The sequence below is a fragment of the Scophthalmus maximus genome, chromosome 6 (genome assembly GCF_022379125.1).
Source record: "Scophthalmus maximus strain ysfricsl-2021 chromosome 6, ASM2237912v1, whole genome shotgun sequence".
NCBI classification, from domain to species: Eukaryota; Metazoa; Chordata; class Actinopteri; order Pleuronectiformes; family Scophthalmidae; genus Scophthalmus; species Scophthalmus maximus.
In genome coordinates this window covers 6,844,916-6,871,197 of record NC_061520.1, presented here as the reverse complement: position 1 = coordinate 6,871,197, position 26,282 = coordinate 6,844,916, and the positions used below count along the sequence as shown (strand labels likewise).

At 41.6% G+C, this 26,282-nt stretch overlaps 3 protein-coding genes across 7 annotated transcripts; 2 read left to right on the top strand and 1 right to left on the bottom strand.

Annotated features, from left to right (window-relative positions):
* Nucleotides 1–2,681: 2,681 nt before the first annotated feature.
* On the top strand, nucleotides 2,682–12,283 carry slc16a1a (solute carrier family 16 member 1a). Its single transcript, XM_035632942.2, has 5 exons — nucleotides 2,682–3,164; nucleotides 7,056–7,303; nucleotides 10,005–10,148; nucleotides 10,349–11,122; nucleotides 11,259–12,283. Exons 2-5 carry the CDS (start codon nucleotides 7,087–7,089, stop codon nucleotides 11,492–11,494), a joined length of 1,371 nt encoding a protein of 456 aa, XP_035488835.1. The 5' UTR covers nucleotides 2,682–3,164; nucleotides 7,056–7,086; the 3' UTR covers nucleotides 11,495–12,283.
* A 2,419-nt stretch (nucleotides 12,284–14,702) lies between these two features.
* Nucleotides 14,703–23,399, top strand: sycp1 (synaptonemal complex protein 1). Of its 4 annotated transcripts, none has more exons than XM_035631766.2 (35): nucleotides 14,703–14,849; nucleotides 15,703–15,832; nucleotides 16,088–16,163; nucleotides 16,268–16,311; nucleotides 16,450–16,593; nucleotides 16,692–16,759; nucleotides 16,862–16,935; nucleotides 17,046–17,104; nucleotides 17,238–17,304; nucleotides 17,403–17,476; nucleotides 17,566–17,674; nucleotides 17,990–18,084; nucleotides 18,173–18,357; nucleotides 18,448–18,515; nucleotides 18,593–18,654; nucleotides 18,755–18,871; nucleotides 18,947–19,051; nucleotides 19,149–19,246; nucleotides 19,333–19,450; nucleotides 19,596–19,666; nucleotides 19,754–19,835; nucleotides 19,935–19,997; nucleotides 20,082–20,144; nucleotides 20,240–20,302; nucleotides 20,412–20,525; nucleotides 20,612–20,722; nucleotides 20,805–20,897; nucleotides 21,003–21,077; nucleotides 21,167–21,253; nucleotides 21,340–21,486; nucleotides 22,153–22,206; nucleotides 22,352–22,423; nucleotides 22,513–22,620; nucleotides 22,703–22,768; nucleotides 22,884–23,399. In XM_035631766.2, the coding sequence occupies exons 1-35, from the start codon at nucleotides 14,827–14,829 to the stop codon at nucleotides 23,016–23,018; spliced, it is 3,120 nt and encodes a 1,039-aa protein (XP_035487659.1). In that variant the 5' UTR covers nucleotides 14,703–14,826; the 3' UTR covers nucleotides 23,019–23,399. The 4 variants fall into 4 exon arrangements, with proteins under 4 accessions (XP_035487659.1, XP_035487657.1, XP_035487658.1 ...); XM_035631764.2 differs by having other exon boundaries at nucleotides 16,429–16,593; nucleotides 19,152–19,246; XM_035631765.2 differs by having other exon boundaries at nucleotides 16,429–16,593; nucleotides 19,333–19,438.
* On the bottom strand, nucleotides 23,070–25,975 carry si:ch211-105j21.9 (sialomucin core protein 24-like). 2 transcript variants are annotated; one of them, XM_047332780.1, is made up of 4 exons: nucleotides 25,085–25,975; nucleotides 24,254–24,742; nucleotides 23,788–23,940; nucleotides 23,070–23,699 (listed from the first exon to the last, which is right to left on the bottom strand). In XM_047332780.1, the coding sequence occupies exons 2-4, from the start codon at nucleotides 24,729–24,731 to the stop codon at nucleotides 23,572–23,574; spliced, it is 759 nt and encodes a 252-aa protein (XP_047188736.1). In that variant the 5' UTR covers nucleotides 24,732–24,742; nucleotides 25,085–25,975; the 3' UTR covers nucleotides 23,070–23,571. The 2 variants fall into 2 exon arrangements, with proteins under 2 accessions (XP_047188736.1, XP_047188737.1); XM_047332781.1 differs by having other exon boundaries at nucleotides 24,254–24,774; nucleotides 25,085–25,220.
* Nucleotides 25,976–26,282: the final 307 nt, after the last annotated feature.

Here is a 26,282-nt window from a genome sequence, read left to right as displayed (position 1 = left end):
AAAAGTTAAAAAAAAATAATCTGTCAATAATTCTGCTGATCAACTAAGATGTTTTCAAATGGCAAATCTTTTAATGGCAAAGAAATGTAACTGCCACTTGATATTTGACAGTTTAACGATAAACTTTATGATACATAACTATAAATTAAAATAAAACACAAATATAACCAAATATGTTTTATTTTACTTACCGTAAACATCTTTGTAAATATTGTATTGATCTAAAAATGAAATAATAACCAATTATAATTTGTTGTGAGCAAACAACACAATGGCACCATTGCCAATGGCCAAATTGTTTTTTCTGCATTGTTTATTGTGTTTAATAAAGGTTTTTATTTCGGCGCATATCGGCAAACATATAGCAAAGCTTCCAATATGTTTATAAAAGGCTCACATTGGCCCAACCAGTCCAACTCTACTCAGCAACAGTTGTTGAGCAGATTTTGTGCAACAATAGTTGAACATTCAACAACATCCGTCTGTACATTTATCTGTTCATGTCAGCGACGCCATGAGGCAATATTCTTTAAATTTGCTGTAACTTCCCAGTGCAGAAACTCAATTTCACACAGTTGCAACTTTAGATTATTTTTTTTTACATCCCTCAGAAATCTGTTGCTCCTGCAGCCTGTTTACTAGACATAAACCCCTGACTAAGCATGCCCCCCCCCCTCCCCTGTACGGTCAGAAACTTCTCTGGTTCTGACTGCTCGTACAACAGGATTAGCACAATAAACTCCCAGGGCGACGGCAGGTCGGACACGTAGGCCGCAGACACTCAGACAAGATTGGACGGGGTGTAAGAGAGGATGATATCATAGTTCCCTGAGCTGAGATTTGGAGCGCTAAGAGTTATTACACTGATAAAGCAAGCAGGTTCCTGCGCCGCCACTGATCAGCGGCATGAGCGAAAATATGTAATCATTTGTTCAAAGGGATTCCATAGGAGGACGGAAAATCTAAACAGCGAAAGCTCAGGCTGCAGAAACCATCGCAGTTCACAGGAAAGATAGAATCAGGGGGAACAGGGGAAAGGCGCGCTGTGGTGATATGGTTTAATCTGACAGAAACACACAAGTCCTTTTCAGATTTAAAGCAGATATGGCAGCGAACAGCAACTGTGCGTGCGGAAACAAGACGGCAGTCTACAGCCACGCTAGTGTCTCCGTGAGAGTATTTAATATCAGTGGGCACTCTCAACACCTTTAAAAGAGCAAGTGGAACCCCACCTCATTAGAGGTGCCTTTGAGTAAAGCTTTAGTTCCGTTCGCTTCCCTTCAATTAATCTTCTGCCGTGAAGCACCTTGTCATGTCTGAAGCAGAGATTGGCCGTCTATAAATAGATCAGAGTTATTTTTAATTCATCCTCCTGGGAACCATGAACGTCTGTGGCACATTTCGTGGCAATTCATCCAATAGTTGGGATATTTGAAGAAGAGGAGGATAAAAAAAGGCCACATGGTGGAGTAAGAGGAGAAGTCAGGGGATTTACACTTTGAATATCTGTGGCGAATTCAATGCCAATCTGTATTTATATGATGACCAACGTCGCCAGGATTCATCCCCTGGGGACCACGGGGTGGTGTCTGTACCCTCCAATCCACTCGGTACTTATTTAATGTGTTAATTTGACAGTGGATAATGCAGCACAACATTGTAACAGGTAACATGAACTAAAACTAATTTAACATGAAACTAATTTGCTGCATGAAGGAGGGTTAAGCTTTTCTAATGTAAAAAGGTCATAATACAATGTTGCAACAAATATTGAGGTCAACCCGACACATAAAAAAATTTTGTTTTCCAGTTTTCAGGTACGTTTGGTGTTTTTATTTCTGTAAGAAGATTGTGAAGATTGTGCGTTTGTTTCAGTTAAACTGTTTGCGCAAATATGAAAGTTTTCCGTTCCAAACTTTCCCATTCTTCCCACACAAAAAAAAAAAAACAGCCCAGGAGAAAACTTGGAATTGTCCGTGGTACTTGAAAAGCAATAAAGGTTACGAAAGATGTGTGCACAGCTACACGATCAGTGATTGCATGTCTGGTTTTTATTTCAGCCAGAGTTTTCAGATACGTTGGTGTTTTTATTTTCTGTAGGTAGGAATTCTAATACTGAAAAAGATTGTGTGTGTGTGTGTGTGTGCGTGTGTGCGTGTTTGAGTTGAACTGTTTTGCGCCAATATGAGAGTTTTTCGTTCCAAACTTTCCCATTCTTCCCACTGAAGAAAAAAACCAGCCCAGGAGAGAAAACGATGAATTGTCGGCGGTGCTTGAAAAGCAATGAAGGTTCTTGTCGCAGTGAAAAATCGCGAGGAACAACATAAAACAACGCAACAAAGAGAAATATTGCATGAAGGATGTGAAAGAATGTGAGGGCACTTTGCAAGTGCTCGCCGCCTCAATAGCCCCCCGCACTCAGGCCTTTCCTTTCCCAAGCCCGTCCACAGAGTCATTAACGGCTCCCCGGGGAGGTCAGGATAAAGAATGACCCCTGAAGGTCTCAAAAATCTTTCTCTCAGGTGGTTGGGGCGAACAATGTCTGTTGTTCCAGTGAAACTTGGTCTGTTGCGGCCGCAGCTTCCAATGCGCACTTGAATCAGACTGATAAATCAGCCGATGCAGGAAATCTTATCTCTGAGAGTGCAGACATTTTTCCCGATATCCTCTTGGGTCGCACTCTGTGCCGTAGGAGCACGGGGTGAGTTACTCCGGACTTGTGCGCTAAGGGCCCGGCACATGACAGAGGGGTGGAGGAAGTGCTGCAGGGGCACGACACTAAGCCGCCCCACAAGCCTATAAGAAGTTGACTGACCTCGCCACTTAGCACCGCAGTGTCCAGACTGTCCAGCTGTTTGATCTGCACACCGAACGAACTCAACTTTTTTTCAACTTCCCTCGCTGGAGACCGATGAAGTCTGAGGCCCGAGGTGCCGCCGGCGACTTCGGGGGCTGTCACAGGGGATTTGGACCCACACACATCACGTCCGGAGTAGCCGTGAAACATACGCAGTGATTTTTGTTTTTTTCCTTCCTCTCTTCTTACATACACATTCGGAGACACTGAGTCTCATCCAATGATGTCTGCGGCGTGCTGACGTGCCATCAGAGACGGCTGTTTGTCTGCAGAGCTCATCTGGCCCAGTTCGAGAGCCCCTGCCAAGGTAAGACGCTTGACGGAGACGCTGCGCACGTCTTGGCATTTGCCAGACATCACTTCAAAACGGAATTGCTCGCGCAAGTCGTCTATTTTTCAGCTGGATATTCCTGAAAGATGTGCTGCTTTGTCAGTGCTTACGACAATACTTATTATGTGAGCAGTGCGATTTTCCCTGAGCAAATATTCAACACGCTGTTCTCATCTATAATTAATCAGACAAATTCGCGAGATCTAATAAACGATTCTGGAAAACCTGAAGTCGCGAGAGGCCCGGAGCAGGAAGGAAAACGCTTCTTTCTCTCTTTTCCAGAAGCTCAACGGCAAAAAAATCGAGCTGAAGATGTGAAATTGAACGTCCCTTCGACTTAACTCCAAGCTATTAGTCAAAAGTGAGCAGGTGATGGGCCTCGGTTGTCCCTTTGTTTATGTGTTGACTTCAAATTCCCTCGTCCGTCCGTCGTCGTCCTCTGCAGAGTCGACCCTGCCTCGTGCTGCTATCTGCGTCGTCAAGTGGCACTTGGAGGCTGAACCACTTTAACTGCTTTATTTAGACCTTCACAGTGTGTGTGTGTGTGTGTGTGTTACCGGTGGTCCATTTGTCTACTTATGTCATTCTCCGTCGCGGCCTAAATGAATCAACACTGCACTTTTCACTGAATTGTCTGATAGCCTATTTTTCCTCTCCACCTCGGAGCCAAGCGATCAATCCCGTGTACGAAAATTATCTTGTTTTATTCATTATTTCCCAACTTCTGCCATTTTATCCGGAGCCCCGTCCGTCTCAACTCGCTCCCCCATTCATCATCTAATGTCAACGAGCGAATGGTATTTCTCTTTTCTTTTTTTTTTTCACTTTTTGAAAACACTTGTCAGTGCCGTCTGTGCTGCCAGCGCGGAGCATTTCCCCAGCACACTGTCCTGATTTGAGAGGCCGCCTCGTAGACGCGCGGCGTCTATTTTAGGGCGGGCGAGAATCTCTCCGCCCCAACTTTCTTGTAATTTTTTTTGCAGAAACTTCAATTGTGACAGTGGTGTGAATCCAGATCCTCCACCTCTCCGATTCGTCAAAGGTCAGAGCTGTCACGCTTTACCACCACGTGACGAAAAAAAAATCACATTCATAGTGAAAGTAAAAGTATCACATCCTGATTGCTAAATAACACCAATTAGGCCAATGGAGTCTATCAGACCGGCCTCCTCTTGTGAAGACATCATTTCAGCACTGCAGCCACTTCATAGTGAAATATCTGAACTGAATCAATATCTGAATCAATGATTATGATACTGGACAAAGAGAACTGCAGACAAAATTGGGTTCAGCTCAACCTTACCTTCGCTTAGCCTCAACACTGGGAGTGTGGGGAAAACACATCTTTTACAGCCCATCCTCGTTTAAATACTGGTCAAATAAATCAAATACATCTTGGTTAGCGTTGTTGTATGCTGTAACTTTGAACTTTGGACAGTTCAAGCTTTTCCGGCTAGGTTCACAAGCCCACGCCAGCCCCGATGCACAAATGAATATGGAGATTCTCTTCTCAAGAAACTAAAAAACAAAATACTTTGTTTCCTAAAATGATAAACTATTCTGTTTGCTATTTGTAGGTGTTAATTGGCTGAAAACCTCAAAACAGAAAAGTCCTTGTGCGTAGGAGAAAAGCAGTGGACCAAACATGATCCTGCACACTGTCTTACTTGCAGTGATTTTTTTTTTTTCTTCAATGTTTCTGTGCAAGATCAGGCAAATGGTTTTTAACAAGGAGAGTAAGTGGGGAGTGGCTGTAGGGCTAACAAAACCTCCAAATGAGTCCAGTGTGTTGGTGACTTTGTTCCACAGTAGACGAGTTGAGTGTAAAGTGTTGACATGTGATGATGACGAATCTCCAAAAATTGATGTTCTTGACACTTCTACCTCCCGCTGTCACTGGTCAACTGTCAGAGAACTCATCGCATTCTTACACGCCCTCTGTAATCACGTCAAACAATCCAACATCAACATTATGCGTAACCCATACGCAAAATTGAATTTGTTACACCCAAGTGACACAAGGTCCTACTTCTCCTCCAATTACCTGCTGCATCTGCAGAATAATGCAGCGGGCGGATTTACAGCCGCACAGCAGCGGCTCAAATCCCAGCTCAATAACAAAAAAAGTTCTTTAGCACATTAAATATTCACCACTCGCCGCGCGCAACTGGCTCATCCAACGAGATTTCAGAGCACTAAACGGATTCATCGACCAAATCAGGCCCTCCCTGGCCGGAAAAAAAACCCACTACATCATCACCCACTCCCGAGGATAGCGCCGGGGCTACTGAGTGGTGTAAATTCAACCTGCGTCCACGGCCTGATCGATGTTCTCCTCCGCTGGTCTCCTCTGTGCAAAGAATACAGTAAGCCGCCTGACTCGGCGGGTAGACGCGTATTCGTCACCCCTAAAGTGAGACTGTGAAGGATCAGTGGGTGGGAGCACAAGCAGTAACACGCGGGGGCCAAAAGTGGCGTCCTTAAACTCAAAATCCTGGTGTCCAAGTTAGGGAAACCTTCTTTTGGCGAATCTGGTCCTTTTTTTGAAATGCGCACAAGGTATCTGAAGAGCAGAGGTGCTCAGGGGCACGAGGGTCAGCGCACACAGAGTGTGTTCTGGACAGTAGCCTGTGTTGCCCACTTTGGTGGTGAAGGCACACAGTGGAACGAGCCGACGGAGACTGAAAAGGGACGGATTGGTTAGTGTGCGAGTAGTGAAGGTGAGACAGATGGGGGGGCAAGTGGGCGTGAGAGAGAGAAGTCCTGCAGGAAGTAAAAAAACTACTTTTAAAAGGTCAGATGTCACACGCATTTACAGGTTTTTTAAAAAGATGTGAAACGCGGCTACACTTGTGTAATTTAAGGGTGAAGAAATGTTGCGCAACTGTGCTGTGTTTCCCTCCTTCCATTGTCTGCCCTCTATGGGTTTTTTTTTTCTTTCTTCTTCGGCTTTCAGAAACACTTGACGCCAACGCCTCTGAGCGGCGCTCTGTGAAATTTTGCAAATATGAAAAACCTTCGGCCGGCGTCACACTGCACCCACGTCACCCCAATATTCCCGGCGTCATTAATGGTTTTCATTGAAATGAAAAAGGAAAAAGAAGAAGAAGGAAAAAAGAAGAAGTGGAACTAGAAAAACGAGTTCGGCAAACAGGCTTCAGCGAGAAGCTGAAGGGAAGAATCGTGGGGTTGAATGAGTCCCGCACGTCACAACCCTGATTACTTTCTACCTCCATTGGCAGTTCAGAGGCGAACTTGATGAGCACTCAGTGCTCCTGTTCCATTCACGCGTGGACTGTAGCCAGCGATGTTGGAGGACCACCAAAGTGCCTGTTAATGACACAGAGTAGGAAAATTAATAATTAACTGGGTGGAAAACTTGTTAAAATCATATTTTTCTTCTTTGAAGCCTCTGTAAAATGTTAAAGTTGTCATCGCACTGATTTACTTTTGTCACGCATGTATTCTTCCTCCCCTTTTGGTTAAAAAGCTTAATACCTGTTCTCAAGGCTCCTCACAAGAGGTTGTGTTGTCGCTGCTGATATTTTACCTTCAGAGAAAAGCTGTTCAGATGTGTTTACACCAAGTGTTCCAAAGCTTAAAATATAAAAAGGTCGAACGGATAAAAATGAAACACGAAACAGCCAATAAGCAAAATATCATCATCCGTGTGCAAGGAACACTTTGTCAATTTAAATATTTATCGGCAGACATTCATCTGCTCCACCCTTTTTTATCAAACATCCGTTAAATATCTTCAACAAACATATATTTTCTCCAAAAGCTCTTTTGATTCATAAATGGTAAACAGAAATTTGAACAGCTAACCGAGCAATGATCTGTGCCGCTTTGCTCTCTCCTGAACAGGTCCTCGTATCTGTTTGAAGAGGAGTCAGAAATGGCGCCCGCCGTCGGTGGACCTCAGGGCTACACGCCGCCTGAGGGTGGCTGGGGATGGATGGTGGTGACGGGGGCTTTCATATCCATCGGCTTCTCTTACGCATTCCCCAAGTCCATCACGGTCTTCTTCAAAGAGATCGAGGTGATCTTCGATGTGACCAGCAGCCAGGTGTCCTGGATCTCCTCCATCATGTTAGCGGTGATGTACGGCGGAGGTGAGCCACACGAGCTAGAACACAGTCCGACAACCATGGGTTTGCTTACGCTTGACCTTCAGCAGATTTATTCCAGCAGCAGTCGGTGAAAACACAAGTTTTGCTCCAATACAAACTTGGGGCGAGGTCGAATTGTCAAATTGGTTTCCTAAATCCTGAAGTGACCCAGAAGTATTTGATCGGCAGCCATGACAAGAGCTGTTTGGATTCTCTAAATGCTTAGGACAGGAGCTTCAATGCTCCCTCTCCTATCTCCTTTAGCATAGGGTACACTGGGTTTTCCTATGCGAAAAGGAAAGGACATATAGACGCCCCACAATTCATTGCGGCAGCGATATGTAACGTGACGCGCCATGCACGGAGTAAGCGCCTCAATCCGAAGTAGAAGAAGAAGAAGAAGAGTATGAATATGACCCAGAAGAGACTCACGTCATCATGTAAGTTAGCGTTGAATGTGAATAATTTGTCATCACATGGTAAAAGCACACTGAATGGAGCCGCTGCGTTTTTCGTCGTCCATCTTCGGAAAATGTGTAGTTTCACCACGGCAGACGTGCCAATAACATCCGCCGTCGCGTGATGACGTAGTTTAGTAAGAAGAGTCGGATTCTCTGAGCACCGCTGTCGGCTTTCCTAAGTCCTATCAGTTCTCCTTTACACCTTTCCTTGACCTCACAAGGTTTTCCACTATGGTCAAGGAATAGTAGATAGGAAGGACAAATTTCGACCGCTCCCCTCGGCACTGCAGCCTTTCAGCCTCGGTGTGTCCGCAAACCAAGAGGCCACAGACTCTCAGAGTTATAGCCTTATATCCTTTGCGCTTTGACAGCGAAAGTTGTGTTCCTGCACTAATGAGATGAATGGAAACGCTGGGTGATGTCACACAGGTCCTCCAGCCGCTCCGCTGACGATAAGGCTTTTTTCCCTCGCGGGTGATATTCAACACGGAGAGAACAAAGTTCAAAGGAGCTCTCGCTCGTCCCTCAGGACCGTCCGCTCTGGAATCAAAACCCTGCAGTTCTCTTTACTCTAATGTGTGATAAACTGGAGAGGGGGGGGGGGGGGGGGAATGTTTGATGACGCAGGCAACTTTTTCCAATCTCGAGACAGTTTTTGGGAAGTAGCTTCAGTGTGCCGGACCGATGTGAAGCGGAAACTTTAACAGCATATAAAACACTTAAAATCCAATCTTCCATTCTGGCATGAGGGGTAAAAATGTATTTGCGAAAAAATCGGCAAAGAAATCAAATAAAAGTAGACGGTATTTTTATTGCAACGCTAGAACTGCATCCGTTGCACAGTGGTGAACATTTCATTAAAAAAATGGACCCTTATATTATATTTTTACTAGATGTATTCAAAGAAGGCAAGTTTCCGCATATCTCCTTCCAAAAGAAACAGTGCTGCTTATTGTTCAGCAACGTTTCCCCTTAACAAGTAGCAAACACAAGAGCCACGCTCCGTTATCGACGGCCGTGAAAAGCGAGATCCGCCCCATGTTCTAACAATTTACGAGCCCCAGTTGACTCAGAGTCTCTCAACCTTGGTTAATGCAAATGTTTAGATGTGCATGAATATATACACAGAGAGGAAGAAGCTACGAGTGATAATTGAAAGAAAGTGACACGGTGTTCGAGTGGAGTAGATGACAGCTGATTCAGTTGCTGTTTTTTTAAAACATTCCGATCACATCGGCAGAAGTTCATTAGCGACCCGCTGTCGCACTCCTCTGTACTCCTTCAATTTTTCATTCATTACATTGCATAATATTCTACATTGGTTTCGTCTCCGACCTCTTCTCATCCCGAGCAACTCTCTTCCCGCTGCAAGGCGGAGGGGAAAAAACTCATTGTTGGAGTGCGGCCTCCCTGTATTACAATTTAAAAACCCTTTGTCTTCCAACGCGCCGGCAAATGAGTCTGGACAACCTCTAAACAAAAACTGTCAGTTTCCATTTGGGTTCGCTGGGCAGTGCAAGGTTTTGGCAGAGAGAGGCAGAAGTGTCTTCCGCGTGGATCCTCATACTCGTTTAGGCCAGTTGTTATAAGCCGTGGATGGAGGAGATGGTGCTTCGCGACCTGAACCCGTACTTGCATTTTTTGTCATTTGTTTACATGTCATAGTGATATTTTTGAAATGATGTTGAATTCAAGGTGCAGGCATATACATGAGTTGATTTACTGTTGTGCTTGATTCAGTCACTCCTTCTTTGGACCCCCCCCCCCCCCCCCCCCCCCCCCCCCCCGCCACTACCAACACACCTACACACACACACACACACACCTACACACACACACACACACACACACACACACTTCAATACCCCCACCCCACTGAGGTACTTCCAATAATCATTTCAAATGTGTTTAGAGTCCATTTAGGACGAAATTCACAAACAAATTATTCCGCTGTCAATTTCTATAAATCTCTGAACCAAATAAAAGATTATTTCATTACAGCTTTCATGGTTTTTCTGACAGATTGCATTATTAATGGCATGAGAACACATCTACTGCAGTGCAGCACTGACAAAAAAAAAAATTGCAGATTGCAGAAGTTGTTTGAATCGGCTGAGCCACAGCTGTGGCACCAGAGCCCTCTGGTGGTGAGAAGTAGAACCGCGGCACTGCTGATTAGATAGAAAGTCATTATCTCTCAGTCTTTAATGTCTGTTTGCTTTTTTTCCCTTCTTCTTCTTAAGGTCCCTTAAGCAGCATCCTGGTGAATAAATATGGGAGTCGCCCTGTTATGATGGCAGGAGGATGCCTGTCTGGGTTGGGCCTTGTTGCCGCCTCCTTCTGCAACTCTGTTCAAGCACTGTACTTCTGTATTGGTGTGGTGGGAGGTACCTATTTTTACCTTTTTTTTTTATATGTTTAAACTTTGGTCATGACTCACTCATTGTTCTAACCCTGTGCCTTGTTGCCATCTAGTGTTCTTGAAAAATAAAAGCACCTAAGAAAGATCCCCAAACCTTTATGTCATCAGTTTAAACTCATGTATTTCAGCACTGACACAATTATTTTTGAATCGATTCTCGTATAGGTTTGGGATTGGCTTTCAACCTCAACCCGGCCCTCACCATGATTGGAAAGTACTTCTACATAAAGCGGCCTATCGCTAACGGCATCGCCATGGCCGGCAGTCCGGTCTTTCTCTCCACCCTGGCTCCGTTGAACACGTGGTTCTTTGACCGGTTTGGCTGGCGGGGAAGTTTCCTGATTCTCGGTGGCCTGCTCTTCAACTGCTGTGTTGCTGGGTCCCTGATGCGGCCCATAGGGCCCAAGCCCAAGCCCGCAGAGAAGACCACGGAGAGGAGGACCGCCATGCAGGTCGTCAACGGCTTCATTGACCTCTCTTTGTTCAAGCACCGTGGATTCTTACTTTATATCATGGGCAATGTGATCATGTTTTTTGGCCTCTTTGCACCACTGGTGTTCCTCAGCAATTATGCAAAGAGTAAAGACATCCCCAAAGAGAAGGCAGCGTTCTTGTTGTCTGTGCTGGCTTTTGTTGACATGGTTGCCCGCCCCACGATGGGCATCGTGGCTAACACAAAATGGGTGCGGCCCAGAATACAGTACTTCTTTGCGGCCTCTGTGCTGTACAACGGCGTGTGCCACCTTCTAGCGCCAAAGTCGGTTGACTACAAAGGCTTTGTCATTTACGCCATCTTCTTCGGCTTTGCCTTTGGCTGGCTGAGCTCAGTGCTTTTTGAGACCTTAATGGACCTGGTGGGAACTCAGCGCTTCTCCAGCGCTGTTGGACTGGTCACTATCGTGGAGTGTGGCCCTGTGTTGTTGGGGCCCCCTTTGCTTGGTGAGTACAGTTTGACTGACATTACTTTTGATCCATGTGTATGTGTGTGTGTGTGTGTGTGTGTGTGTGCGTGCGTGTGTGTGTGTTGTTAACCACGATTAAACATTCTGAAGCGTGACTCTTTCTGTCTTCACAGGAAGGTTCAAAGACATCTATCATGATTACAAGTACACGTACCAGGGCTGCGGGATCCTCCTCATTGTCTCCAGCGTCCTCCTGTTCGCCGGGATGGGGCTCAACTATCGGCTGCTGGACAAAGAGAAGAGAGAGGAAGAGCGCAGGGCCAGGGTGGGCGGTAGAGAGCAGAAGTCCAACAGGGACAATGCTGCCAAGGAAATGGCAGAGGCTAACAAGACGGACGACACAGTCTAATATTTGGTGCCATGTTGAGTTACATTTTTGTTCAATTTAATGTCTGTGAGGTGAATGTTCATCACAAACAGATGCTTGTGTGGAACAGCACAGAAAACAATGGCTTTTATGACTCCTCTTCTGTTTCATAAAGCTTTGTTTTTGATGACCACCCATAGAAATCATAGCTTCATTTTCAATACCATGTAAAATATTTACACACCTATTAAAGCCCTTAAAACTCTAATAAACAATCCACATATAATACCACTAATATTCTTATGGACTGGTATAGTGTGTTTGGCGAACTATTGTATTTTGCTTCGCTGTTTGTCACTATATATTAATATTATATTGTGTTCTTTGTAATCTCAGATTGTATCTCTGTAATTCCTAAGTAACTTTACTGCAGCACATTATATACACTAGAACAGTATATTGGTGCTTTAAAATGTGCCGTCAGATAATTGAAGTTATTTTTCACCAAGTAACATTAAATGTGCAGGGTTTTAAGAGACTGCAAACATTTTAAAGACGCTTTCGTGTTTACAAAGACCAGACAGCACTGTGCAGTTCCTGAAGGTTTTTAAACACCCTTGGTGCCACTATAACTTTGTATATTTTATATTCAACCAAATGTATTCATGCTTATTCTCAATTTCTCTTTTGTTGACCATTTTCCTCTGGTCAGCATTTGATGATGAATGATGGGACTTATTGATAATTCTAAGGGCATTGGACCTTGTCGCATAGCTTTGCGTATTCACCGACCACAAGTTAATGTATACGAAACACCCGTGAGAAAATCAAATAAACTGTCATTTTGACAAGAATAAAAACATGTCATCTGCATTCTATGCTTCATTGAGAAAAATGATAAGTTCTTTACAGATGCACTAAGACAATTTGTTCTCAGAAACTACACCCGTTTTATGCTTAAATAAAACAGTGCATTATATTTACTGTAAAATCAACATTTCTCTTTATACTGAAGTGGGATACTGAAACACAGGAAGTGTCAGCTGTCAGCATGAATCAGGAGCTGAGAAAATACACTTTCCTATTCCACTTTTTAACATGCTAAATACGGTTGGTACTATAATGAGAGATAGTAATATGAGGAGGAGTAGTAGTAGTAGTAGTAATAGTAATATCTTGCTTTGGACATGACAGAAGTGCTGTGAAAGGACCTGAGCATGAACCCTTGACTACTACATCTGCAGGCTACAGCAGGTCTTCTGAATTACATCTGAAGCAATGTTCGCTGCACAACAGCTTTTTCAGTTGAGCTTTTTTCATGAGAGCTTTTTTCCAAAAATATTGATCTGTAGCCTACTGAGTTTCAGGACGCAGAGAGCGTTGCTCTTATTTTACAATGTATTCTGTGTTACATAATACATGTTCTTTTCATGTGCCAAGGAGTTTAACGAGATCATCTAAAGACTCTGGAACCCTTTCTTCTTCACCCCTTTTTCCCCCTGTCAAATGTACTCGAGGCTTTATTGATCAGTTTTATACGGTACTTGTATGACTTGTTCCATAGGCCTCTCTTAAATTATGATTCCTCAATGAACCTGCAAACTTCAATGAATCATTGACTGGTGGCCTAAAAGGCTTGGGCTGGCCTGGCCGAGGCAAATGCAATATCGTCTACTTTTTCTAAATCTTGCCCAGTCTTATTGAATGATGTGTTTGGGTTGATGATAAGCCCACGTTTATATCGAAGTGACAGCTCCTCAGCTCTTAATGTCCAGGAATGAATCCTTTGATGGACAACTATTTATTATTTGGCCCCCAGGTCTGCTATTGGACAAACAGACTTTGTGGTGGTATCCCTCTGTGCCATAATTCACACACCAAAAAATTAGCTATCTAGCTAAACAAATTTTAAACAGATGGCACATTTATATCTATTCAGCTACTTAGAGAAAGATATGGGGCGATATGTTCTGCATGCCATTCTATTAAGTGGATAGGCCTGTAAAGAGAGAAGAACTCAGATCTTTTGCATAAGTAAAAGTAATGTGGGAAAAAAATACAAATATAAAGTGCTGCATACATAATTTTACCTACAGTAAAAGTAAGAAAAAAGAGGGTATATAATGAGAAACAAAATTAAATTAACAAAAGTAAAATTCATTATGCAGAATGGGTTGATTCACCCACATAAAACAACCGGTGTCAGTAAAACACTACGCGTGTACTGTATCCAATTTTTGTCAAAATAACCATGGTTGTGAAAATATATATATATTTCAAGTTGCTTTCCACCACTGTATATAAGTAGCTTGCAGATATATCTTCAGTGTTTTGTAACTTAGACAGCCATGTGCCTATTTATTAAAAAAAACAATTCACACCTGTGTGAAAATCAAATAAACTGTCAAATGACAAGAATAAAAACATGTCATCTGTATTCTATGCTTCACATAAATCTTTCGATGAGAAAATGGTAAGTTCTTTACAGTTTTTTTCTCAGAAACTACACCTGTTTTATGCTTAATTAAAACAGTGCATTTTATTTACTGTATAATCGACATTTCTCTTGGTACTGAAGTGTGCTACCTTTGAAACACAGGAAGTATCAGCTTTTCAGCATTTTATTTAAAAAAAACAGGGTCAGTAAAACACAAGACGTGTAGAAGATACACAAGATATATCATGTTCAGTGTTTTGTAACTAAGACAGTCATGTGCATATATATTAAAAACAATTGATAAGCACCCCCACCCCTCTTTCAGTCCGGATATAACGTTGATAACTGGGTTATTCTTGGTGATGTCCGACAATGGACACAGACTCCGTGGTGACCGTTAAACACGCACGAACTGGCGCTGTCGCCCGATTATGTCGTCAGATTAAAAACCGCTGCCGTTCCCACCGGGTCACACAACGTATTTGATATTTAAATATTACGTGTAGGTAAGACTCGGCTGTTGTGATCGCCAGAAGAACGTCGTGACAACAGAATAGTGTGGAGTCACTCACATAAAACAGCGCACATCGGTGACAGCAGCACGTATCACCTGAAGTGCAGGTGCGGTCACCCACTCGACCTTCGTCTCTCTATTGTCGCCATTGTATGTAAAGTAGTGCGTGGAACCATATCATCAGTGTTTTGTCACTTAGACAGCCGTGTGCATATTTATGGGAATAATGCATAAGAATTCATCTCTCAGACCGAACATAAAAGAGTTGTAAACTGGGTTATTGTTGGCGATGTCCGATAATGGATACAGGCTCGCCGCTGGCGACCGTTAGATTTGAATTTCACGTACGCACGGGCGGCCGATGACGTCACCACGTCACATTAAACCCCAGGTGACGTGACCACCGGTTGCGCAACTCATTCGATGTTCGACATCACCGTCGACAGGTGGGAAAGACTCGGCGGTCGTTTGACAAAATGACGTCGAGACAACTGAAGTGTTGTGATGGTTGTTGTTTTTTCTCCCTACCATTTTGTCACTTTTGTCAGAAATGTCTATAATACAATATGGTGAACTTGCTAGCTAGCTACACATGCTACAACGGTTAACTGAGTTAGCATTAGCGAATTGAATATTAACGTCGAGTCAACTGGTGAGACGAAATCGTGCGAGGGCAATGTCATATGTCCTCTTTTAAAATGAGATGAAAAAATGTATTTTCCATTGTCATAAAGTCCAAGTCAGCCATTAATAACATTAACGTCAGAGCTCAGTAAACTACTTACTCACAAGTACAGTTTTCAGGTACTTGACCTGTCACGTATTGTGTAATACTAGTACACATTTTCACTGCGCCACATTCATTTGACAGATGTACTTTACAAATGAAGATTTGATATTAAATCATATTATTAGCTTATAAATCACAGTTAGCTCACAGTCCTTTTAAGCTTGTGGCATCTAGTTGAGGCCCCTCGTCACAATGTGAGTACTGCGACAGATCCACTCTGAAGTTATCTGCCAGCTTCACTGAAATAGTTGTTCGTTGTCTAAAGATATTAAATGACTAGAAGAAAGCCCTAAAAAATACATTTGTGTAGCAGTACTTTTCCTCTCAACCACCATCTTACGACTATTACCTTAGGTAGTGAGTACAATTTACGGTTTATACTGTACTTGTGTACTTTAAATAAGTAGGAGTACAGATACTTCTTTTTCTTGTATGTTGAGTTTTTTTTGCATACTTCTGCTTGTGCTCTATTTTCCACCGCTTCATTTGACAATGTGGTCGTTTTTCAGGATGGAGAGAGACCGGGGTTTTAACTTCAAGCTGCTGGTGCCGCCCAGGGTGAACGCCGGACAGGTGTCTGCTGTCCGACCTCAGGAAGCCGTTGGGAAGTGTGCCGATATCATGGACACACTGCAGCATGTGAGTTGAATGAGCCAACTGTTCTATGGTTGTATCAGTGAATCAAGTGGAGGCAAAAAACACATTGAGGCCGGCTCAGGTGTGACACAAACGTTCAGCAAAAATAATCGGCCAACTTCTTGTCAGTCAAAAAAGTTTTTAAACCATTGTTTTCCTTGTTGCAAGCTGAAAGCATTAATGTATGGAGTCAGCGGTGAGGTGTGCTATGAAGCAGTAATCATTAATGCAAATTATGATAATTGTTGATTCTCCCAGGGTTACAGTATGTGTTTTGACAAAGGGCCTTTCCCCAACACAAGTATGGTTCCACTTACTAAACCAACAAGACAAGGTATTTTATATTACACAACACTGGCTACATAATTTCAACAAGAAGAACACAAAAAAAATGATTGTACATGTTATCAAGAATGCATTGTTGTCGCTCCTCTTAAGACTTACCCAAGATGAAAGTTGTGCCACCAATGGAGAAAGAAGAGGTAATTTTTTCCTCGAGCAAAAATGTGAAATATGCATAGAGTTTACTTGGCCTTTTAACACAGGTTCATTCTATATAGTGCCTCAGTTTGAATCACATCATTGTGACTGTTTGTCAGAATAATTGCAATCCTGGGCAGCTCTATACCAAGCTGCTGGATGAAGTTGAGAAGATTAAGTGTTGGAAGGTCAAAGTGGACTCTGAGACTGTGCAGAAGGAAAGAAGACTCCAAGAAAACAAAAGAACAATAGAAACTCAGCGAAAAGCCATTCAGGAATTACAGGTGTTGTGCGCCTGTCTTTCTTTTAGTACTTTACAGCATACTTTAACACCCTTTTATATGTATGTTGTTATCTATTGTGTATGTTCTATTTTTTTCAGTTTGGAAATGAAAGTCTCAGCATAAAGCTGGAGGAGCGGATCAGTGAAAATGAGGATTTGAGGAACAAGTAATGGATTTTGTGTTAGAAATGCTCTGAGACACACTAGTCGTGCTCTTTAAAAGCAAGATAAATGTGACTATCAGTGCTTTGTTTTTATTTTAAATGCAGAAACAATGCAACCAGGAACTTGTGCAACATACTCAAGGACACTTTGCAGCGGTCAGCTGAGAAAAGGCATCTCTGTGAGTAAATAAAAGAGCTTTAACATTGTTCTGCCCATACACAGGACCTGTCAGACATATTGTTAAGGTGCAGAGAATATTGACACATAACTACATTTTACATTTTGAAGTCGAATCTGAAAGAGAGGACACTCATCAGCTCTTTATGGAAAACAGTGAGAGTGTTCAGGTAAAACACCTCAACATTTGTCATGATTTAATCTTTCGTATTCATAATTATTTGTTGGGATGGAGCTAGTAAAACGGTGGGACACAAGGTTTGGTGGTCAGTCTACAAGTAATGTTGTTGTTTTTTTCTTTAGAAGCTGATTGGAGCTTTCGAAAGCCTTCGTATTAGGGTAGAAGCTGATCAACAAGAAATGCTGAAAGGTATGTTTTTCACCACAGTAACTCCAAATTTTTAAAAACATTTTAATACTTCAGGAATGTATTTAATCAAGTAATAATGAATCATTCTTTGTGTCCAGTGAAAGAGGGATTTCTGCAATTTGATGAACTGAAAGATAAATATTGTCATGAATATAACCTGAAGGAGGAAGAGGTTTGTTTGAATAAAGATCTGTTTGTTTTAGAACTGGTAACATGTAACCACAAACCTTTAAACTTAAGGACTGTGCTTTACATTGACAGCTTGCAGGGCTTCAAACAAAACTTCAGAATAAGGAAGATAACCTACAAAAAATCCTGCTTGACCTCCATGAAACCCAGAAGAACTGCAACAAACTCCAAGAGGCAACAGGTACGATCATGGTTACAATTCAAGATAAGTTGCTTACATATGTTTAGATTCTGAATTTCACAGAAGACATTTTGTCAACAATGTTTGCATAAACATTCCCTTTAAAAAAAGAGAGAAGCCATAAACTATTGTGATGAAAAATACGCAGATGTTCAGTGACCATTAAGGTTTAATTGAATAAAAACTAAGTCACAATGACATTCGAATAATTCTCTGGTAAGCAGTATGATTAAATCAAGCCACAGTGTGACCCTCAAACTGGTTTCACAGGTTAGTGTTTAATCCCATGTTTCATGGTATTTACTGACCTTACAGATCAACAGCATGAACTTCTCAAAACCTCAATAACTGAACGGGAATCTCTTCTTCAAAAACTGCACACTGCTGAGCAGCAATGTACAGAAACTCAGGTGAGCATGTCAAGGTTTTTGTCATTTTCAGTGAAACTGCCGTGTTCCGTCGTCTTTGTTTGATAGTTTATTGCTCTCTCTCTCGAAGAAAAACCACGAAGCCATTGCTGCAGCCCTGGAACACAGCAAAGACGAGTTTGCACAGATCATCCAAAGCAAGGACTCAAGCTTGCAGGAGCTCGGCAGAGTTAAAATTCAACAAGCAGAGAAGCTGGAGCAGATTCAGACTACCATTAAAGAGCTACAGAACTCATTGGCCTTAGAGATACAAAGGTATTCACAGCTTCTGAAAATTCACAGTCACTCAGACGAAAAACAGTTTTTACTCATGTAAATATCCTTTTGTTCTGACTCATTGTCAAGGGCTCGAGAACTCAAGGACCAACTCGTGGAAAACAAGCATGAACTTGAAAGGAAGAGCGCCCTTTTATGTAAGCACCACTCTGAAATATGTAGATATTTTTATTTGATGTTCTGCCAAGCTGAAATAAAATGGTACACTCAACAGGCGAGACCACTGAGCAGAGTGCAAAGAAAGATGGGCAGATCGAAATCCTTGAAAATGAACTGGTAAAGTGTTTTTTGAGGAAATCTGTCTTTGCTGTATTTGCACTCGTTGTGATCTAAACACTGCAGAAAAGACGATATCCTACGTTGTTATTGCTCTTAGGCCATAAAATCGAAATCCATCGAGTCCATGAAGAGAAAGTTTGACCTCACTGAAGTCAAAGTGGACCAACTCTCTGCCGAGCTCTCAAGGAAAACGGAAGAAGCCCAGCTATTTAAGGTGATACAAACACATCTTTCATCTCAGGATCAAAAGATGTTTATTTGATATAAACATGTAATTTCCTCGATGCAGAATGAAGCAGAGGTGGCCTTCGCTGAAAATGATCTACTGAAGACGGCTTTTGAAGCTGCTGAAAAAGCACAAGAGGATTTGAAGAGGAAGTCCACTGTGACTGAGGTTTTAATATTTCCATTTTCTTGCTCCACTCCACCTTTGGTAGATTAGTTTCATGATGAAAAGAATATTACCTGATATTGTGTGTTGTTCACACCAGCAGATCAAAGTCCAGGAGCTGGAGGGACGGTTGTTTACTGAAATGAAGAAAAATGAGGAACAGATGGAGCAACTGAGGAAAGACATCGCGATGCATAAGTGAGTTCATAACATTGGCTTATAGAATATTATATCAAAATGTACAAATCGTAATGGCTAATGTTTAATTTATGTAATTTTAAAAGAGTAAAGTATGAAGAGCTATTATCCAACTGTAATGAGCTTCGGTCTGAGAAGATGGCCCTTCAGCAGCAGTTTGAGAGAGGATCCTCTAATGTGAAAGCTACTGAGGCAAATATAAAGGTCTTAATTATCCATTCAAATGTGATTTTCATGAGACATGGTTCACATGTACAGAAGCTCTTTGCATTTGATGTCAGTTTGTTTCATTTATTTGATAATTACTGTACTTATGAAAGACAAATTCTCAACACATTCGACCGATCAGGTGAGTGAGGAGAAGGCTGCGAAGCTCACAAGAGAAATTCAAAGGCTCGAAGAAGAGAACCTATGTTTACGGTGAGTTTTCAGGTTAGAGACCTTTTCTTTTCTTTCTTTACATTATGTCGTTTTGGACATTTACATTTGTATTCTTTCATTAAATAGAGAGGAAGTAAACTCCGTTCAAACCAAAGTCCAAAGGAAATGCGAAGAAACTGAGACCTTGCAGAAGAAAACTGAAGAAAATGTAAGAATGCCAATCAAACTTTATCAGTAGACACAATGTTTCATAAGTTGCCTGTTGTTCTGTAAGTAGTAAACAACAGTCATTGCTTTTTATGAACAGTGTGAAGATCTGCAGGAGAAAATCACAGAAAAAGAAAAACAGATGAAAACTGTGGAAACAAAAGTAATTTGAAAAAAGGAAAATGTAAAATGCTTTTGTTGATGTTGAACATTTTCTGGAACTGAAAAGAAATGTTTTCGTTTTCAGCTTTTTAATCTCAGAAAAAAATTTGAGATCAAACTTAAAGCCCAGGTCGAATACCAGAAAGAGGTTGGTGATGACTCTGAAACTGTAGATATACAATACTTCACATGTCTTTCATATTTTTTTTCTTAAACAGTTCTCTACATTTCTCTACATTTCAGAATAAAATACTCAAGAATCAAGTAGCGAAGGAGATTGAGAAAACTGGTCAGCTCGAAAATGTGGTATGCCGACGTTTTTTTTATCTTCCACTTTGTAATATTCATATAAAAGATTTTAAACTGTAATCAGTATAATGAGACCATAGTGTAGATGTTTGCTTCTTGTCTTTAGATCAACAGTCTTCAGGAAGAGTCTCAGATCCTCAAAAGACTGAACGAGGACAATCAGAAATTGCTCAAGGATCTTGACTATAAATCGACCTTTGCAGCTGAACTTGAAAATGAGGTAACTTGAATAATGTGGAGTTATTTGCCACATTTTTTTAGCTCCTCGGAATAAAAGAATAAGAATAAGGGCGTCTTGTCCTACAGTTGCAGAAACTCAGATTAACAGCAGCCGAGGCCGTCAAGAACAAGGAAGATGCAGAACTCAAATGTCAACACAAGATAGCGGACATGGTCACACTGATGGAGAAACATAAGGTAAGGCCCCGCATAAAGAATGTTTTGTGGCTGTCGGTGACAAACACATTGGATTGCATTGGAACTAACTTGTCATCACCAGAGTCAGTACGACCGGATGGTTGAAGAAAAGGATGCAGAGCTCGAGGAGAACAAGAAGAAAGAGACGGAGGCTGTCGCCCAAAGGAAATTCCTGGTATGAGGTTAAAAATTAAAATGGACATTTTTCACAATTGAAACACGGTTAGATTATGAATGAGTTGTATTCTAATATTTTCCAAAATTACTTTCTTAAAATTAGGAGTTGGCTCTCTCGAAGCATAAGACTGAAACTGATCAGCTGAAGAAACAGCTGAAGACGGAAACAACAAAAAAGGTATGTTCTGGTTTGAATCGATTCAATTTAGAATTTGACGGTTCTTTTTTTTTTTTTTTTTTTTGAGAAATAATTTTTGTCGCTTTAAGGAAAACCTACAGAGGGAACTAAAGGATTTGAAGATAGAAATGTCATCAATGAAAATCACTCCGCTGTCAGTCAAAAGGAACAAGCAGGTACGAAGTCTGTGCATGCAGATATGCTTCCACTGATGACGTTGTTTGTCATCACTTAACCGAGCTAGTTCTGTTTGAACTTCTAGTCACCTGCTCCAAACCGTAAACAAGGAAGATGCTCAGAGACTCCAAAAGAGACTGCGTCAAAGAGACATGTGTTCAACTTCTCCAAGACCTGGAAGACTCCCCCCTGCAGCAGAGATGAGAGAAGTGCCGCGGTTGTGAAGAACACTGTGAGCTTAATCTTTCTAAAACGTTTTACTTGGTTGGAGCATATTCGGGTCTCATTTCAGGTGCATTCTTAATTGTGGAGGTGAAGTTGGAAAATAACTCATCAGAGCTGTCAAAACTAATTTTGTATTCTCCAATAGCTATTTCTGAGGTTTTGATCGGTAGGTTCAGGAAAGGAAAATGTAATTTCACCCCAGAGCCTCTACGCAAAGGCACGCCTACCAACTCCTTTGTGTGTCCCCGTGCCAAATGCAAAATGTGTGCCTCAAGATACTCCAAATCACAAAGGAAGCTGTTATGTTCTTCATTTATTAGCCCAATTTTTAATCTATACATGGATCATTTTGAATCACCATACTCCCCTCCCACAGTCCGCACTGTTGATCTTAGACTTTGAGACGTTGGTTGTTATGCAAGGAGGTGGTGGTTGGTGGCATAAGCTGCCTCCAGATGTCACCTTCCTCCAGATCAGCCAATAGCAAAATGCAATTGCAATAGCTGTGATTCAACCAGTAGAGGGCAGTAACTGCATATTTACCACACAATGTGTAGAAATCAAACTCTTTATGCTAAAATGGTAAAGTTACAGTAAAAGTCAAATACTGTGTATTACCTCTACTGTTAATAATATTCAGACCAACATTACATTTTATTTTTCTGTGTTCAAGGAATCTGACACTGAATCTATCAGAGCATCATATGGAACAACACCAAAGACCAAGGTAGACGTCAGTTCAATGTGTTTTATGAAGCAACTGTTAACTTGTTATATGACGATAGAGACGACTGCGATGTTTGGTTTAATCTTTTCTCTGTTTACTTTAGCATTCATGATAATTCCAACTGACATTTGACTTTGCGTCATAGGACGTTCGCAGGGAAGACCTGAAATCCCCCAGAAGTATGACCTTCAAGGTTGGCGGAGCATCAAAGATCAAAGTAATATACTGTATTATCCTGACATCTTCCAAAATGAATAAAAATTTCGGTGACCTTTGCTGACATTTACTCTGTGAATTCCCTCACAGTCCTACAGAATTAGAACGCCACCTTCTGGTGAAAAGGCAGCATGCTGGAAGAAGAGCACCATCGAGCTTGACTCCAAGTCTGACAGCTCCGATCAAACCGATCTCCTGGTGAGTAGTGGGATGTAGTAGATTATATTTGATTATTTGTGTGAGGTCACCAGAGGAGCTGATCTGTTTGTCTCTACGACAGAGCTTTGCAAATGGCTCTGTGCCCAGCACTTCTGCGCCACACTGCAAACTCAACCCCTACAAAAAGGTAACACACGGCCACGTTAGTTTGGTGCTACTTTAAAATTATCTTTATGCAATTTATGCACGACCAAAGATGACGTTTCTTTTTTTTTTTTCTTCTTCTTTTTTTTCCGATCCAGAGCCCTGCTACTCATAAGTCACCAGGGAACTACTTGAAGTTAGCTGCAATGAAAAGGATGAGAGATGCTGGTTGGACTGCGATGACCGGCTGTGACAAGAAAAAGAAGAAGACCAACGAGAAGATCTTTGCATAAGTACACAAGTTACAGGTCAGATAAACATTAATAACAACAATATTACACAGGTTTAGGAGTTCATACTGACGCTTTATTAATATGCTTTAATAGCACTGTTCATATTGGATCAAATAAAAAGAAATAATAATATAAATAACAGTCAAGTAAACTTATTAACATGCATAGAGATTGTTACAATGGATCAGTTAAATAGTATTGTTTAGTGTTCATACTGATGTTACTTGTTATGTTACTGATGTTCACATGTAACCTTGTTTGTTTTGCATAAGTTCATATTGTTGGTGAGGGAAAAGGTGTAGCCGTTGTGTATAACTTTTTTTTTATATTTATCTGTCCTTGTACTGACAGTGATATTAGTAAAAAATCTGTTCCAATCAATCAGTTTTGCTCTCGTTTGAATGTTCTCAACGTTTAAATTTCCTCTCTGCCACTCACGAAGAGGATACATTTGAATGTGCAATTCTATTCTTGAAATTGTACTAATCTTGGTTTTGTTCATGTCTGTCGTGTATCAAAGGTGTCGCATCAGTCTGTGGTGAACGGTCTCTCCTCAGTGAAGGAACTGGAGGCGAAATTGAGATTGGTCGTCTGAGACTGTGGGCACATTATCGTAGATGGGATGTCCGTCATAAAGTCCTCCAGAAATAATGAGTGTATCATCATCTGCTACGAAAGCATCTGTAGAAAATTTAATTGGAATTTTCAAACTGCGAGTGATACGTTAGATGGCTCGTATTAATCGTGTGATGAATAGGGAGCTCCTTACCCGGGTCATCGGAGTTGGTGAAAGGCTGATGCAAGTATTGGACTTTCTGTTTGCATCTGTGAGACATGACTATAACCAGTGCCACAGCAAACACTCCCAGTGCAACACTGAAGACGATGGTTATATTCTGTTCTGAAATGTTGAGTCCAAAACCTAGAAGCACAGTAAAATAAAAACATGAAATGAGCAACGAAATTAATGAGCTGCTTTCAAATGTTCAGTGAAGTCCGAACATTTTCCTGAGTGAGTCCAATACAGCAGGAAGCTTCAAGGTGATTGAGTGTGCGCTCTACCCAGACGCCACCCCTCGCCTGAATGTGCTGGAAAGTTTCCTGTTGTTGTGAAGTCGTCTTGACTCGGACAATCTCCTCCAAAACGTCCAAACCTCATTTCCCCCACATTTCTCACGTCTGAAAACAGCTGTAGTAAAACTCTGTAAATCAGGACATGGCGCCTCTATACGTACCGTGTGTGGTTCTGTCCACCAGGGCTGAAGTTGTATTGGCGGTGTGAGACGAATTTGCAGTTGTTACGAGTGTAGTATCAGGTGTAATTGTGTAACCTGCTGTGGTCTGACTCACTGGAATCGTCAGCTCAGTAAATATTGGGGTGTGAGCACCCGGCGTGGCGGTCGTCGGTGAGCTACTCTCTGTTAGAGGAGTCAACACGGTTGTCGATTGAGAAGCGGTGGGGTGAACGGTGGAGTCGTCGATCGTTTCGCGGTCCCAGGTTGTGCTGGGGAACGGAGTTGTGTTCTCATTCACATTTGGAGTAACACTTGCACCCACAGTGGCGTCGGACAACCTTAACAATGCAGTTGTCTGTGTGAAGTTTAAGCCGGGAGGTGACGTGGGCGTGATGGTAGAATCCCTTGTTTCTGTTTGTGCCAAAGCCAAAGAAATGGCCAGGAGGTAACGAGCCAGCGCAGCAGAGAGGGTATCCATGTCACCGAGTCCTGGGAAACAAAACGTGCTCTGAAAACGAAGGCTAAGGATAAAGTAATAAAGATAGATGCTGTGAATGTAGCTCTGATCACAACAACACTTATAGCAAAGTCTATATTTGCTCTTCATGTAAGTCCCTGATAACGTGACACAGTGAAAACAACACCCTAAACATTACACCAACATATTTGCAGCAGGAAGTGAACACACTAAACTGAGACAACCACATAACAGCCGACCCACACTGGTCTTTCTTCGGTGGAAACATTTCTACTAAGTACAAACTATAAATTAAAAGTGAATGACTTTCATGTAATTCATCACTGTAGACCAATCTAAAAAGTCGTGCTCACCTTGTTTTGTTGTTATAACCGAAAAGAGTAACTTAGTTCACCTCCCTGCAGCAGTGAGTCTGCCTCCATTTCACGGTCGACTCTCCACTTCCTATAAACAGCTGCAGAGTTAATTTGCTGGCAGGTGAGAGTGGGCAGGTCGGCGCTTTGTAAACTTCCTTTATTGCATGTTGCCAAGGAGACAAAGGACAAGTTTATTACCTGGATCAAAGCTCAATATGTCTCTGTCTCTCCCTCTTGCTCTATTCACACACATTTTATAGCCTGTAGTGAAACAGCAACCACATTAATATTTTTACACTTGGTTGTAAAGTCAACACAGTTATAAAATATTTATTAACAAGTAAAATGTTTGAGTAATTTGTACAGATAATTCATTTGAGTCAGAAAAGGAATTCTAGGGAAATAACCAGGCAAAAAAACAAATGAGTATCAATAATATTCCTCTTTTTTTCCCCTGAGTCAGCGTTAATGAACTTGGACATTGTTCAGGTCGAACACAAAGCTATCAGCCGCTATCAGGGAGAACCACTGGAGAAAGGGCCATAAAAGACAATTTTACCACATCGCTGCTGATAAGGAAGTGGGGGCAGAATCTGTGTGGTGACCCTGTGCTACTGTAAATTCCCCCTTCCCCCTGTTCTACTCAAGATCACACATGAAACACATGACATGTCTAAGTTTAATTAAAGGATTCTAGGCTGCAACTAACGATTATTTTCATAATCTTATTTTCTCGCTTAATGATTAGTTTTTGCTCCATCAAATGGGGAAAAATGTCGATCTTGTTTGCCAAAACTCCAAGATGGTGTTTTGTTTTGTCCACACACCAAAGATGTTTATTTTACTGTTATAAAGGAGCAAAGAAACCAGAGAATATTCCTATTTAAGAAGCTGAAATCAGAGAATTTTGACTCTATTTTTTTTTCCCATGAAGACTATTTGAAGCAATTAATCGATTATCATAGTAGTTGGCGATTAATTTAGTAATCGCTTAACTGTTGCAGCTCTAAAGGTTTCTGTTGTAGAAGATGGAACAGTGCAGAGCAGTTCTCTACTGTCTCTTGGGTTTTTTAGCACCTCAGATGGTTAACGACATAAAATGGCACGTTTCTAAATTTAAAATGACTTTCTTCACTCGTTGCCAAGCTCCTCCCTCAATACAAAATCAAATTGATTATGTATTTTTAGCGCGTGT